At 37.7% G+C, this 16322-nt stretch overlaps 1 protein-coding gene across 7 annotated transcripts; it reads left to right on the top strand.

Annotated features, from left to right (window-relative positions):
* Positions 1-795: 795 nt before the first annotated feature.
* LCA5L (lebercilin LCA5 like) lies at positions 796-16232 on the top strand. 7 transcript variants are annotated; one of them, XM_072333525.1, is made up of 9 exons: positions 796-930; positions 1462-1713; positions 2968-3259; positions 5366-5880; positions 7301-7438; positions 8880-8973; positions 12503-12612; positions 12897-13029; positions 14298-15889. In XM_072333525.1, the coding sequence occupies exons 1-9, from the start codon at positions 889-891 to the stop codon at positions 14900-14902; spliced, it is 2181 nt and encodes a 726-aa protein (XP_072189626.1). In that variant the 5' UTR covers positions 796-888; the 3' UTR covers positions 14903-15889. The 7 variants fall into 7 exon arrangements, with proteins under 7 accessions (XP_072189626.1, XP_072189614.1, XP_072189575.1 ...); XM_072333474.1 differs by lacking the exon at positions 7301-7438 and having other exon boundaries at positions 815-930; positions 14298-16232; XM_072333513.1 differs by lacking the exon at positions 7301-7438 and having other exon boundaries at positions 12897-14367.
* The last annotated feature ends 90 nt before the right edge of the window (positions 16233-16322 follow it).

Genomic DNA, 16322 nt, shown 5'->3' with positions numbered 1-16322 from the left:
CAGGATATAAGAGGAGGTCCAGAATTCTTGGCAAAATAAATAAATACATAAAAATCTATTCTACTCTGTTATCCAGGATGCACCTTTTCCATCTGGCTGTTTTCCTTCTGTCCCAAAGACAGACACAATTCAGTGGCTGCCTGCACATATTTGCCCAAGAAGGTCTCTGAGCATGAAAGGCATTTAAAAAATGTTAAATATTGACAGATTACTTTTAGGTTCTAAGGACCAGCTTCGTTTTTGCTGTAAGCTTGCAACATGATACTGAGTTCAGCACGCTGACCTGCTGTCACAGATAAAACTGAACTTATGCACATACTAAAAATTATGATTGAACATCACAGTGTCCAAGCCTAAAACTACTTAAAATGGAATATAATCCTTCCTTACTAGCATTGATTAGGTAGAACTTAGAGCACAATAGAAATGCTGCTTTAGAAACTAAGTCTTTTGCACATTCAAACTGCCGTATGAAGCTGGAAATGCAGCATTTCGTGTATTGAACAGGAATCCTGGAAAAAAGAGTGAAAACTAAAAATAACAGTATGGATATTTTGTACTGTTTAGTGTCGTTTGCCGTCTGTCAGTTTTTCTTCTTTTGAGAAGCAGTGGGAGGTTTGGAAAAAAAATAACAAAAACATTTGGAATTAGGTATTTTCACAGAGTATTTACCTGCAAAACATGATAAACAATTTGGTACAAAATAATACAATTTTGCTCAAGGTAATTATATATCAGAGCTTTAGAAGAAGATCCAGAGGAGGGCCACAAAGGTGCTTAAAGGGCTGGAGCACCTCTCCTATGAAGACAAGCAGAGGGAACTGGACTTCATCAGTGCAAGATTAGCCTGCAGGTAGTCCTCAGCCTTTCATTGCTAGAAGGGAGCTTATGAACAGGAGTGGGACTGACTTTTCTCATGGTCTTATAGAGGTAGGATGGGGGAAATGTCTTTAAACTAAAAGATGGGAGATTTTGGTCAAATATTGGGGGAAATTCCTTACTCAGAGGGCAGTGAGGCACTGGCACAGCTGTCCAGAGAAGCTGTGGTGCCCCATCCCTGGAGGCAGCCCAGGTTGGATGGAGCCCTGGGCAGCTTGAGCTGGTGGAGGGCAGCCCTATGCATGGCAGGGGCTGGGGTGGGTGGGCTGTGAGATCCCTTCCAACCCAAACCATTCTGTGATTGTCTGATTCTATGCCTGTTTCTCTGGAAAAACTGCATGTAAATGAAAGCTTGCCTAATGAATGGCATGAAAATGTCTGGTAGGTTGAAACATATGTTTACAAATGAGGTGATACGGATGCAAATGCTGTGAAGAATGACAAAGGGTCGCTGCGATCACGTGCTCTGAAGTATACTAATAGTTGTTGAACATATAGCAACAGTAATAATTAATTCTTAGTGTGCTACAAAATTAGAACTGGGACTCAAAAGGCAAACAATATTTTCTCTGTGCTATTCAGCACCTGAACCCCCTCCTGAACCATGCGAGGAGAGAACAAACTCAGACAGAGAAGCCATTACAGGTAAAGATTTTAAAGCATGAGAAGCTTTATGCGCAGCATTGGACAAAAATACAGCGTCTGAGGGGAGGAAGCGCACACACAGACAAGCAGCGTTGGGACCGAGGTAAGATGGCGAGGCCACGACTACGGCTCCCAGGCTGCCCTGCGGCCACCGTCCGTCCCCATGGCAACGGCGGCGCCCAACGGCCGGTAATGGCGGCGAGAGAGAGCCCGAGGCGGTGTGATGGAGGGGCAGGGCGGTGAGGTGTGGAGGCGGCTCTCGGGGTGTGGGGCAGACTGCTAGCCCGCCACGGCTTCTCGTTCTGCTTTGGGCTGGCAGCTGGAGCCTCCGCTCCAGAGAGGTGGGGGAGGTTACCGGGGCGTTTAGAGGAGCCCGGGGCAGTCCTGTTGAACAGATGTTCTCTCGGTGCTCGTGGCGTTTCATTTCCTACTCAAGTACTTTCTTTTTTTTTTTTTTTTTCCTATAGTAAGAACCTCAGTTTTCCGGTGACTTGTCCTTAACCTTCTGTCTTTCCTCCTCTTTGCTTTTTCTTTCCCATTTAGTTTATTTCTCAACGTCTGCTTTTGAAAACGTGTAGTGAGGTTCAGCCCATGCTTCTCATCCACACAAAGCAGCAGTTCTAAGTTTAATTGAGGCTTATTTGATTTAAACCCATTCTGGCCAGAAAGTGTTGACAGTACTAAATGAAATTTGAACAGCAGTACAAATCTGTGTACCGAGCTGGACTCTGTATCATTCTCACAATACAAGTTCCCATCTCCTAGGTGTGATTACAGGAGCTCACGTTCAGCATGACCCTGGGCACTCCTCCATCTCCCATAATGAAAAGTAATTAGTAGGAGGGAATGAAAAGTAAGGAAACTTATGAGCTGACCTACAATGTTTTGTGCAATCCTAAACTGCACTTTTTGGTATGGAGGGGGAGTGGGCATGGACAACTAAAAATAAATAAAAGACCACAATGAGTAATAACCATCATCTTAAGTTTAGAGACTTAATTGTTACTTAATATGGCAAAGCACTTTTTAGATATTGAGCATAAACACAATTGCACTTCTTTTAAATATACTTACCCTGGTTAAAATGGGTATGTCACTGGAAACAAACCATGGTATCTGTTTACATTTAAGCAGTAGTATCTTGTAAATAATCTTCAAAAAACACATGCCAGTAGTACAGTAAATTCTGAGGTAAACAATTATATCTCCTATTTGCATTTATTTCTTTGTATACATTTACTGCTTACTACAGAACACACTATTATTTTAATGGATTAGTATTCCTTAGCATTGCTTTATAGAGTTGCAGATTGTTTAATACTGTTTATGTTAATAGTAAATAACTCACTAGCATTTTAGTTCCTGATAGGTCACGAAAGTCAATTTTCAAGCCTTCTATCACAGCAGTGATTAATTCAAATGAACATTTCCTTCGTATTTTAGTGCAGAAGGATAGGAAGTCCTAGTAAGTATGCGACACAAACGAATCCCCAAAGCACAGACGTATTAGAAGCAGCAGCTGAAGCAGAGGTAATGATTGTAAGCAACACAGTGGAGAATGCTGAAGTAAAAATCATCAGACTAACTATTCGGAGGGCTCTGTCAGTGACTTGCTCTGAAACAGCTAGAAGCAACTGTTGTTTAGAACTACCCGGAACTGAAGAGAAGAAAATGCAGACAAATGAAAGAAAGAGAAAGAAGAGAAAAGAACAGATCTTTTCCCAAAATAATAAAGGTAATTTGTTTTCTGTTAGTATTCAAATGAGGCTGTCTTGAGAAATGCAGCTGTTCCCCTTTCTGTGGCATTTTTTTGGTAATGAGGAGGGCTGGGGAAACACTTCTTCACTGAAGAATAATAAATCCTGTTTTGAACACTGGAAAGAGGAGAAAGAGAGGTAGAGACCCCTTACTTTGTCATTCCGTAATATTCATTGATCCAAGAGGCAGGATAATCACCTGAGATGTGGAAACACCTTTGCAGTCTTTATTCCTTGGTGTTGAATGGCTTTCCTGCAAACACTGTGATTTCTATGGTTTTGCCTGTGCATAAGCTGATGAGTCTGAAAAGAACCTTTTTTAAGGAAAGTTAATGAAAACTGTATGCCCATGCAAACATGTCATCTCTTACACAAAAACCTATGTTTTGGTCATCTTAGTGTGTTACGTAAAATTTATGCTTCAATGCAATTATCTTATAGCACAAATACAGTTCCTCCTTGTAAATGTTAGCAGTGAAGAATCTCTACTGCATATTTTCATATCCAGACCTATGTTTCCTTAGATGCAACCGGATGCTGCAAGGAAGAGCTTTTTCCACAGCAGAAGGCACTCTCCCACTTGCCTCTGTCTTCCTAAGTAGAACTCTAGCTGTAGCTTTCCACTATTCTAGCTTTGCTCATGGAAGAAGTGAGGTTAAGGCTGTGACTTTGATGCCTGAGGGGGTGTTCTGATTTGCCTTGTCCCGACATGACTTTGTTTTTGCCTCCTTTCCGCTACAGGGTGTTATAACTAGGGCCTGCTCCTGTCAATAGATTGCATGTGGAATGCTCATTGAATTCATCTGAAGTTCATAAGAAGATCTGTCATTTTTTCTTTATACCTTTTGGGGTTTAGGACCTTGTGTATTTTGCACTTCAAATGTTATTTGATTGATAAATTATTATTATAAACTTCTAGTAAAATGCTGCCTGAAGTAACCTGAAAGCTAGAGTGAGACTGAATACATGTCTGAAAGGGGGGACCAAGCACCAATTTAGTATCAACTATTTTCAAATTCTACTTACGTTTCAGGGAAAGGAAAATTCATATCATTCACCTAGAATCTTGGCCATACAGAAAGGCAAAAGGACAGTGATAACACTTAGAATGCTAGCCTATATATATATTTAATTACTGCTTAGAATCATAGAATCACAAGGTTGGAAAGGACCTATAAGATCATCTAGTCCAACCGTCCTCCCTTTACCATACCTACAGAAAAACCCCTAAACCATATCTCCTAGCTCCCTATCCAGATGCTTCTTGAACACTGCCAGTGATGGTGACACCACCACTTCCTTGGGCAGGCTTAGAAACAATGCACATGACTGCATAAATCTTCTATGCTTACAAGCATATAAGGGTTAAAAACTTAGCACAGAGCAGCCTCATAAGTTCCAGAAAGCTGATTAGAAGTCATAACTGCACAGATATTTAACCATGTCAAATTTTGATTCCCTTGAGTTTTGAGTTCTCGCAGACCTTTAGGTCACTGTTATTTTTCTTCTATCATGCCTCTGTTCAAGGTGTAGGTCCTCCTCTTGAAGCCTGTGTAAATCCTTCCAGGTGGGATGAATTGGCTTCAACAGCCCCCAAATCACAAATACGTTCGTGAACTAAATATATGCAAAGAGGAAAAATGTGTTTCCACTGATACTGGAATACCGTATGCTTTGTAAGTGTGCTTTACTGAGTTATTCACAAAATGTTCTTGGTGTTTAACACAGAAAATGAACAGGTACTTTGTTATCCTTATTAAAGGAAGGTGAACATGATGGCTATTCCAAATGGAAATGGCTTCAGAAAGGGAAAGGAAGCAACCTTGTCCTATGACAGACCTACATAGCTTCCTACGTAGCTGTGGCCCACATAAATCCATCATGGATTGTTATATCTGTGTGTGTATGGATTTGAACATTGATTTCTTGTTACAGATCTTGGGCCTTTGGTCAAACATAGTGCATTTAAGTACCGTGGATGTGCGCTGTAGGAGCTTGTGTGAGCAGGTGGAGACATAACAATGATTTTGCTGTCTCAATGGATTGGTATATATCAACGTCAATTTACTTTGTTCTGAATGCAGGGGGAAAGAAATTGCCAACTAAGAAGATACCGCATCAGAATTCTTCATTTTTAAGCTTGCAGAATAATATGATTTCCCAGAAAAAAAACAAAGTGGCTCAGCGAATATTATCAGCAAGACTTCATAAAATTAAAGAGCTGAAGAATGAAATATTTGATTTGCAGCACAAATTAGAAGCATCAAACTTAGAAAACCAGGTTTTGAAACGGCTTTTGCATCGACACTCAAAAGCAATTGGTAGATATGAAAATTCAGAAAGTGTCTTGCCTGATCTGTTAAAAAAGCATTATAGTGAGGTGAGTGCTCTGAGGAAACACCTGAGGGTGTCTCAGGAGGAAGAAAGACGTGCATCCAGAAAGATTAGGAAAGTTGAAGCAGAGCTGCTAAAAGCTAAAGATGATTTGCAAGCCTTGTATAAGCTTTCAGAAGACAAGACTCTTGCTGAGAGAGACGAACTTTATCACAGATTATCAGTCCTTACAGAAAAAATTGAAGTGAATAATGAGAGAATACAGGTAATATGTGCATATCATTTTATTTGTGAAAGAATAATAGGTTTCTGTGCAAGAGTAGTGGATGTTTTTGTTTAGCTGCTACTTCATCAAACTGATGATTCTGATACAGTCCTCTAGCACTGAGTGTTCTTTTTAAGCCAGATGTTAAGGTATAAAAAATGGACGTAGTACTCCTTCCAATATAATAAAATTTGTCAGTAATGACTGAGTGAATTAAATCCAGCAATAAAGATTTCTAAGAATTAAAGGCCTATTTTAACCCTATTAGGCCAGGAGTACAGCACATAGCTGGAGGGCAATCTTCAATAGTGCTCTATTCTCTGCCAGCAGCATGGAGCTACCCAGCCTTGGTACTGGTACTTCCTTGGGCAGTCCAGCTGCAATGGTGTGGAACTTCCTGGGCCCTGATTTGCCCTGATACGTGGAGACCACCTGGCTGCTGCTGGTCTGCTTCCTGGTACAAGAAAAGCTGGCTCAGTTGGAAACACTCTTCCTTCCATGTGGTGCTGGTGGGCAGCATGAGTGTAGCTACATCTCCTGTTCACTAATTACTTCAGTCCGCTTTTAGAGTTGGCTCTATGGCTGATTTATTATGCAGGAGTAGTAGAAGTCTGGTGGGAGTTCTGGTGGGGATCACTCCAATTATCTTTTTTATCTTTTACGTAAAGCTTTACTCTTATTGAACCTTTCATGAGGAGACAGGAATATGGGCTTTATTATAAAACTAGAAGAGTGAAATTTCCATTGTCCTCCAGGAATTAATTTGTTTTCTATGGGATACATTATTCACACGATTTAATACAGAGCCAGGCAATCTTAGAGGCATTTCACTATCTGAAAGGCTGGGTCTGCAGTATTTTATTACCTGTAAGAAAATGAAAACGTAAACAGCTGAATGTAGACTCTTGAAACTTTCTATTTACAGAAGTCAGAGTGAGAAGCTATAAAAAGCTTGCAGGATTGGGTTTTCACCCCACAATTTTAGTAACTACTACTTCAGTGCGTGGCACAGGGGTCTAATGATAAAGTACTTGGTAAAGGAACTACTCTTCATTTACACTAAGCCTCTTTGTGCTGCCACAGTACATCGATCTTGGTGTGAACTGAAGTGTGTGAGAATGTCTTGAAGATGATTGTTTTCATTAATTTGATCAGGATGGTAATGTACGGGCTAATTTTTCATGTTGAAATGCCACATGCTTTATTTTTTGATCAGTATAATTGGGTTTTAAGCCTGCTGTTGCTCATTTCTAAAGTAGTTTTAGAGATACTCAACCGTTTCATGCATTGTTTACAATAAATAGAAGCTTACTTTTCATTATATCAGCGTGCTTATTTCTTTTAGATCTGGTAAGAATAGAAAGCTTTTTAACAGTCACACTAAGTACATCCAGATTGTAAAACGTGTAATTTTTTTAAGAGCCTCGAAAAGCAGCTGAAGTTGAACAATAGCACCTTTAGTCGCCAGCTGGCAAATGAGAATAAAAAAGCTGCTGAAGCTGGGATAATTACAAAGAACTTGCAAATGGAAATTAACTCTCTTCACCAAAAAATTAAGGTATTTGAGATTCTAAACAGGTTTCTGTTCCTACAGGAAGATTCAAGCCTTGCATTGTATCTGTTCGTTTGCTTCTTTTATTATTTACTAATACAGTTTTTATTCATATTTGAGTCTGTAGTCTAACAAAAAAAAAAAAAAAAAGTCAAAATACAAAATAAGGAAATTGTTGTAGGGTCTGTTTGTCAAAAGTTAAAAGGATTCAGTAACTAACTGGAAAAGATTAATGTACCGTAATTTGAACAAGTTGTACCCACCAACCTGTTACTGTTTTGATAGATTTAGCTCAATATATCCACCTAATGACTTGGTATGAGCTCCTTTACAGAAACGCTTTCAAATCAGAATGAGCCAAATATTACAATCTGAAAAGCAACAAAAAAAAAAAGACTTACAAACATGATTCAAGAGTTTGTTTCAAATTCCAGCTTGTTCTGTACAGAAATATTTGTGGGACATCTATGTCTACTTCAACACTTAAATAACACTTTACACTACAAGTATGGAAGAACATAAAAGCGACATTGAATAGTCAAAAAGTAAAGTTATGTGAATAGTGTTTAAGAAAAACATACATATCAAGAAAACATGGAAAGCTTTGTCGCCTTTTTAATCTAAACTGTGTTTGTAGCATGGTTAGAATATGCTTTTTAGTTCTGTACAGTGACTGATGCATCCATTGGTTCTGCAAGGGAGCTTTCTCCTAAATGGAACTGGATGCCTGATTGTTCCTCTTGGCTATGTATATGTATCTATGTGTGCAAATCTGGGACATGGAAGTAGTTACAGTCCCAGGAACACTAATGTAAAGCTGTTCCAGAATGCAGATTATTTTAAAGTACAGTTCCCACATTAAGACTTACCTAAATATTTATGTGTTTTCTTAATGCTGTTTTTAGATTCACAAAACCTTAGAATGTTTTCACATAAAGAGCAGACATGCTTATTAATTGTGTTTCTGTGCCAGAACAGTTTATTCTTACACATTTACAGTTCTGACACTTGGCTTATGCAGACCATTCAAGGTACACAGATGTAATGCTCTTTCAGATCAAAATCTGTGCCCAAATTAAATGTAAACTCCTTTTCACACCAGGAATTGATTAGTGACAACGTTACTGAAAATTTAAGTATGAAAATAGGATTTTTATGCAAGTGATGTTGAAAGCGTTCCTCAGCTTATGTCATGTTACAGAAGGCCTCATTTTCTGAACACTGTTATCAAGGTGTAAAAATGTGCTTTTAGCCATTAAAGGGATAAATTTTGGTTTGGCTCATGAAAGAAAATGGCTGATCCATGCTTAAGTGGATGACAGTGTCACCAAATGGTCTAGAACAAAGGAATATTGCTGGTAGTTTTTACCCATCATAAGAAAATCAAGTCAGTAAAGAGTAATTCTGAATGCACAAAAGGAACCTAATAGTATTTATTCCTTTTTAGGAAAAGGATCGGCAACTTTACATAAAGAATATCTATACAAATCGCTTGCTTAGAATCCCAAAGGACAAAGGTGATTCAGTACCTCATAACAAAAGTAAGGGTATATTTGTTTTCCCTTGTTATCTCATTATGTGAATCTTACATTGTCTTGTAATTGGGACGTATATTCCTAAGTAAAAGCAGAGACAGTACTTTTATATAAGCAGAAAATATTCTGGCACATATGCCTTAGACAGAAGTGGTTCCTTTATGCTTGTGTATTTTATGGCTATAAATATTCGACCTATGGTTAATACTTAACCCATTTTTCATTGTGAATAGCCTTTAGAATACGTGCAGGTTTAGTACTGTAATAGGGACACTGAAATAGCGTTGCTATTATAAGCGTCTATTTGCATAGAGAGCTGTTTGTCTATTTGATTAAGAGCACCACTGCACTTTTGCAATCGAATTTTTGTTCAGGCTTCTTCGTTTTGATTTGGCCATGAGAAGCGCTCATCCCACAGCTACAGTACCAACGTCACATTGAACCTCACAAACTAACCCCATGTAGCAAGTTCCTAGTGTTAGCACAGACTTTTAAAGTGCTTTTAGATCAGTCAAAAAAATGAATTTAGCTGGGTTGTTAGATGCTGTTTTTTCTTTCTTTCCTTTATTTTATTATTATTATTATTATTATTTTTAATTCTTAAAGCCTGTAGCTTATTAGAAGTAGAGCATTTTCAATGCCTACTATTATCAAAGCTTCTGCAACTTGCGTTTTGTTGTGCTGCAAGGAAGGGATTTGAGGTATAAGGTTTAGAAAGTTTAAAGGCTGTTCTGATTATCATACTGTCAGCTTATCTGAGGGTGTGTATTTATCCTCAGTAGTCTTTTGGTTTTATTTAGTTTGAATCAATTTAAAGAGGCAACCAGAGCTTGTAATAAAACCGTTATTGGATATCCACTCAGTTATTTCCATCAGCAAAATTGATGCAATAGTATACTAGAAATACATAGTAAAATAATAGAAAGTTAATTCTATCAGCAGGAAAAAATAAGTCGTTAGTAAACTATTTCTTTGTTATGGATTCAGGCAAATATTGGAGAGAAATTTATCATAGCCAAGTCTGTCTATTGGTCATTCCAAGAGCAGTTATCTTGTGTGGGATTCAGTTGCCTAATAATAGGCATCATCTGATGGCATTTGAGATGTTGTAGCACATTTGCCTGGCCTTGCAGTTGTTGTTCCAGAAGGACGTGGGTATCCCATCAGTACTGGGTAATGCCGGCCAGCCTTATGCAGATTCCTTGAATGCTATCTGTCTTACATAGCGTTAAGCATCTATGTTTGCTGACCCCTTGACCTGAGAGAGCAACTGCTAAAAACAATTATAAATCATACAAGTTCAGAACTGCTTCATTGCTCACATGCATGCTATCAAGGACAAAAATGTTGAAGCAAGTAGTTTTCTTGAAGCATCTATTAATTTCTAATAATTGATCTATGCTTTGGTTGTAGTATCTAGAATTCACTAATAAACGTGTTTTATATGGAAACTCAGTGTGGGAGAAGTACATTAAATATATTAATGTTGGCCTGCTACTCAAGATCACAAACATTTTGCCACTATTCTATGGGAGAGCTCTCTGCACAGCAGCCTTATATTCTTTAGTTTTGGATAATGATTGGAACGTTGAATTTCCTGGCTTAAGTAACTATTTAAAATACTGCTTAAATATTCCTGTTTCTAAACTAAAGGAGGAAGTGGAACTTTGTAAATCCATTGTTCTGTATTGGTGAAATACGGAGATAAAGTTGGTAATCAAAATTATACCGATGTAGAAAGAAATTGCTCCTTCTTATTTCAAGTCAGACAAATTTTGTTTATTTATAAAGCACTGAATTCTAACTTTTGCTGTATCACATCACCATCCATGTGTTTGTTTTTTTTAATTTTACTGGCATGGACTTGTACAATATTGTTATTTAAATTACAGTATTAAATCACAGATTACTAGTTAAATTCTTAGCTTGAATGAGACCTGCTATTTTATAATGTGAATACATTCCCAGCAACGTCGTCTGCTCTTTTGGTATTTTTGCCCAATAGGGATTTCATTTTCTGCCAGTTAATGGAAACAGATGATTTAGAAACCTACAACTGGAATTACTGAAATTGTTTTTCCTTTTCACCGTTGGCTTGAATTTTCCTATATTAAATTTGGAAAGAGCTATTTCTTCAAGTAGTTATTTTCCTTTGTGCATGTGTAAGAATTTTTACCCCTCTGGAAAGAAAACAGTGCGGAGGGGCTTATTTTTTTTAACGTTCTTGATAAACAAGTGAAGGTAGGCTTAGGGCATCAGAGAAGTCCATATATATAAATAAAATAGAATCTGTTAGTTAGCTGTCCATGAGAGCGAACTTTGTTCAGTTGCTGGAAGATCACAGTAGTTCATCTAGAGGTACAGCTCCCCCTAGTTCTGAATCTGAAGAACGTTCCATTGATTTTTGTTAACAAAGCTTCCAAGTAACTACTTTGGTTCAAAAGAGAAAACTATTTCCCTCCACATCGTAAATGCCATTTCTTCAGAGGTAAGTTTCAACTTAGTTATCAACATCCTTATCACCACCAAAGGGCAAACAGTTGGAAAAAAAAAATCACCATTTCTGTTGATAGCCTTCCTCCGATTTCAGATATCAAAGCTGGGAATAAGGTTGAATGGCGATGTAGGTAAGATTACAGTTTTGTTCCTGTATTCGTGTCAAAGCTGTTCCAAACATAGAATAAAAGAACAATATACAGGCCTTGCCCTTGTCATCTCATCCTATTCAGGTACTTCTTTGAAGAGAACATTTTCAATTGCTCCCTTGGAACTTCCTTTCAAACATCAGTGATATTTCAAATAGCACGAACTATTTCTCCTGAAGAGTCTGGTTCTGTAAAGCCTTATATAAATGCTTAACTTTGAGCAAGTCAGAAGGCATACAAACAAGCATATTTATTGTATCCTCTAGGATCTGAATTTAGGAGCTTGAAAACTGAGGTATCCCTCCCAGACCTCTTAAAGTTTACATTAAAACGTTACCACACAAACTGAACCAACACAGGCTCTACGGTACTGACACATTTCTATGACATCACTTGTCCTATCCGAACAGAATTGTAGACTTAAAGTAAAAAGTATATGTACAGCACACTAATGTACTGATGAAAACACTCAGGCCTCTGGGTAGCTAAACTCAGAATCTCTTAATAAAAAAATCTAGTAATGTTTAGATAATGAGATTTTATTATATTTTTGGAAAGTCACAACACATCAGTGCCTCAAACTCAGCTAACAGTGCTTTAGCTGTGTTAGTTACTCCTCCATTTTCACTACTACTTGAATCACTCTTTTATTGCAATGAAAATACATACCTATTCGGAATGTGGGATGCACTTTGGGACTTAAATCTATGAATGTACACTTAAACTGCAAACTTCTCTTTAAAAGAAGGCTTTAACCATCAAAACTTAAGTTTTAGAATGTTTGGGTCCCAATCGCGTACCATTGTAAATGTTTATCAAATGTTTCTTTGCTTACACCAACAATGTAATTTCAGAAACAACTACTGCTAATGACTGTCCTTTTGCAACAGGTCTCAGTACTAACACATCAGTGCAAGTAGATAAGCAGCATTTCAGATCACTGCTGCTGTCTCAGCATCAATGCCAGGAAACAGAAGAAAGTCCAGTTCTGCTACATGAGGTATCAAAGTTTGGGATCCAACCCCTTTGCTTAAATTACCACTGAAGCTGTATGTTTTTTTTCTCTGTTTTAGTAACATACTTGATTGGCCTGAACAGACATCTTAACTTCCTGTGCATTTTGTGTAAATACTATATAACGGAAAATATGTTGGACTAAGGTTGTAATACAAGGAACTCATAAAAAGATGAATACTTTCTATTAAGTATTGTGCTGACTGTAATCCTTAAAAACTATCTGAACAAGTATTTCCCTGTATTTTTACCTTTAATTGTCAATTATAGGAGAAAAAGGCCTCAGAAGATAAGAATCAGAAAGCTAAAGCAAGTGAAGCATACACTGATGCCCAATGTGAACCAGAAAAGCAGTCATCCAAGAAAATACCAAAGCCAGAAACTTTTAGTAGAACTAATAGAGGTATGTTTTATCTAAGAAACGCATCTGATCTTTTCAGAAGTTGAATGAACTGATGGTAATGGTAATTTACATGGCTCTGATAGCCATGAGCTGGCACATGAGTGACAGCAACTACGAGTCACTGAAAGCCAGTTGCTGGAGGTGCTACACTGACAGCAGATCAGCTCCACAGCTTAAGGCATCTTCATACTGCTGGACTTCAAGTAACAGCTCCTGGTTACGTTGGTAAAGATTCAGAGCTTAATCTGTAAAAATACACTTTACTGTATAGTTACTTTCTTAAATCCATACTGATCAAATACCGATCCCAAACTGCTGGTTGTGAATCTGCATCATAATAGATGTCAACAGATTTTTCTGGCTTGGGATCTGCTGCTAAGAAAGGAAAAAGAGTTCTTCAATGCTGGGAGTATCTCATTATAGTGATCACTGTAAATACATTTTATGCAAATCTTAACCATTGATTGTGATCTCACATAAAGGCTGTATGCAAGGAACTAATCTATAAACAAGTTAATTTTGAAGAGCTCCTGTATAACAGGTGACAGAACAAGCCAATGCATCTATTCTTTTAGCTGAATGTTTTAGAAGAAAACTCATTTTCTTTAAATTGAGGCGTATAGATAAAACTGCGACCTGACTGCTGTCATGCTAAGTATTTCACAGATGGTATGAAACATTATGTGAGCTGAAGTTCACACATTTACAAAGGTGTGACAGGGTACTGAGGTCACTGCACCAGTAACAGAGCCAGTGATATGAAATGTTTTAACTCCTGCAGTTTGTACTCCATCTTGTCAGCCTGAAACCTTTCCAGAGCCTGGCCGTGAACCAGTTCAGTCCAATGATGGAAAACTGCAGTATATTCTGCTCCATGCAACAAGCATGTTGTCAGTTAAAGGAAAGAAAAACATACCTATATTTAAGCTCTATGTAATAGCAATACAATGACAATTAGTTTAGATCTCATGTGATTTCCCTGATACTTTATATGCAACTTCTCTAGCACTGTTTTTAGCCTGTGAAATATTTAATACAGATTATACTTGTATGCTGGTTAATTTAAGCAAGTATGCCAATGACTGAATAATCTTAACAAAATCTTGCCCCATCCTGTAAATAGCACTGTCCTAACCCTCAAGACTTAAGAACCATCAACAACAACTTAAGAAATTATGCAATAAAATTTGCTGTCATTAATACTTCATGACTGTTTGTGATCCTACGTAATCTAAGAACATTCCTAAAACCCCCAATATTCATTTTAGAGTATTTAAAGGAAAACAAACCGCTGACAGTACACACTTGTCTGGAATTCATAAAACAAGAGGAAAGGAAGAGAGACTCGCTTAAACAGAAGCCAAAGAAAGCTGAAGAAACTCTGCTAAATGACAGCATAGAAGAGAACAATCAAGAGGAAGATGCAGTGGAAGAGAAAGAAGAAAAGTCAGAACAACAACTAAGTAAAAGTGGGAAGGCAGGGAGTAATTTTTTAACTGCGAGAAACAAAACGCTCCCTAAGCTGAAAAAACAATACGTGTTCTCAGAAACCACTGAAAATTTGCATCACGGGCTTCCTACATCAGGTACAAAATCCACAAAATGCAGTCTTTGCAACCACAGACATGCAGGTCAGGACCACTGCAAAGAAGCAGAATCAAAAGTCAAGAAGTGGTTTGGGCTGCACGAACCATCCTTCAGTAGAGTTAGCAACATGAGGCAGAAAGGCAGTTCAACTGAAGCAGAAGGCTGTGCTCATGCAATATTCAGTGAAAGGAAAAAGTCTCTTATGAAAGAACTCTTCGGACAAGGCGGTGTTTGCAAAGACAACCATTCATGTTCTAACACGGGAGGAACAGAGAGAAAGCTGTGAGGGGATGCATGATTACACAGGTGAAATTTTAACCCTCCACTAATATATAAAATAAAGTGTCTATCATCAGCGAAGTCATTATGAATAACTTTATAATAAATACACATTTTGTGTATTCTGAAGTATATTAACTTACCTTTCCATTTAAATTACACGGCGTTCTTAGCTTCATAAAATGTATATTAAATCTTAGAAGTTCTGAGCATTTCTGCCAACGACTCTTTCAAAATGAAAGGCACATCAGCTGTCACAGCAGAACATTCTTCTAGTCTCGATGCATATGTATGCATCTTAGGGTGCCTCAACAACTTTGTCATTTTACCTGTTATAGGAAGGTGTCCCAGTTAGTCCTTTTTAGCTAATTTCCATCTTTGTTTGCATTCTCTCTGCAGTTTGAATCTTAAGTTATTTGTTAACTAGCTGCAACGAGCAGTCTGCTTTCAGAAGGTTCATTATTGAACTGCTATCTGCAACTTACTAAAAGAAAATGTTTCTCTTTTCACTCCTAACATCGCTTCCAGAATTCACACAATAATCTGCTATTACATTGTTTTCATTAGCATTATAAAGCTCTAAAGCTTCATTCTTTTCCGCTGTTAGAACTTACCAAAGCAGTTTTGCCTGGTAACTTCCACAGCTGACATCCAGAACTGAATGTGCAAGACTAAAGCATTGTTTTGGAGAAGTCAGGCATATCCAGTTCTCAAAGATCCCTTAAAAATCTTGCATTTAAGGTTATGTAAACGAGGGCGGGAAGACTGTCTTGTTCCTGGTAGAAATTCATGAAAACCTGCTAAAATGTAAGCTAGGAAAAAGGTATTCTACTAGATTTTAAAAAGCGGTAGCAAAAAAAACCCCAACACCTGTACTATGAAAGCTTTTAAGGGTGATTGAGATATTCTGATCTGAACCTACTTGTAAGCAAATTTTTTTCAGTTCTTAAAGAAGTACTTCAGCTGTGCAGCGGACATTATCAAGAATGATTTAATGCAGTCAAAAGAGTACTTTTCCTCTATGTACTGTTAATACTTCTACAATGCCTTTCCTGCTGTCTCCAAAGTTAAGAGGGAACCAGCAGACATAATCCAGCAGTGCTGGTTGTACTAAATCACCAAAAGCCTCCCTGCCCCTATTCATTTACATGTCCGCCTAGAGCTGCCAACAGACTATTTCATTATCTCATGCTAACTGTGGATATGTAGCAAATGCCACTGTCAATATTCTAAATGATACTGCTTTTCTTGACTTCACTACGTTAAACTCTGTAACAAGCGAAGCAGAAACACCATCACTTACATCTTTATAATCAGAAATACATCAACCGCATAGTTAAAAAGTCTGTAGATGCCAACAGTATCAAGAACACAGGTGGATTTTGTTTTGTTTAAGAAAACTGTAGTTAACATTAAAAATGTGGATT

Source organism: Excalfactoria chinensis, chromosome 1 (genome assembly GCF_039878825.1).
Source record: "Excalfactoria chinensis isolate bCotChi1 chromosome 1, bCotChi1.hap2, whole genome shotgun sequence".
NCBI lineage: Eukaryota > Metazoa > Chordata > Aves > Galliformes > Phasianidae > Excalfactoria > Excalfactoria chinensis.
This window is presented reverse-complemented; position numbering and strand designations above follow the sequence as displayed.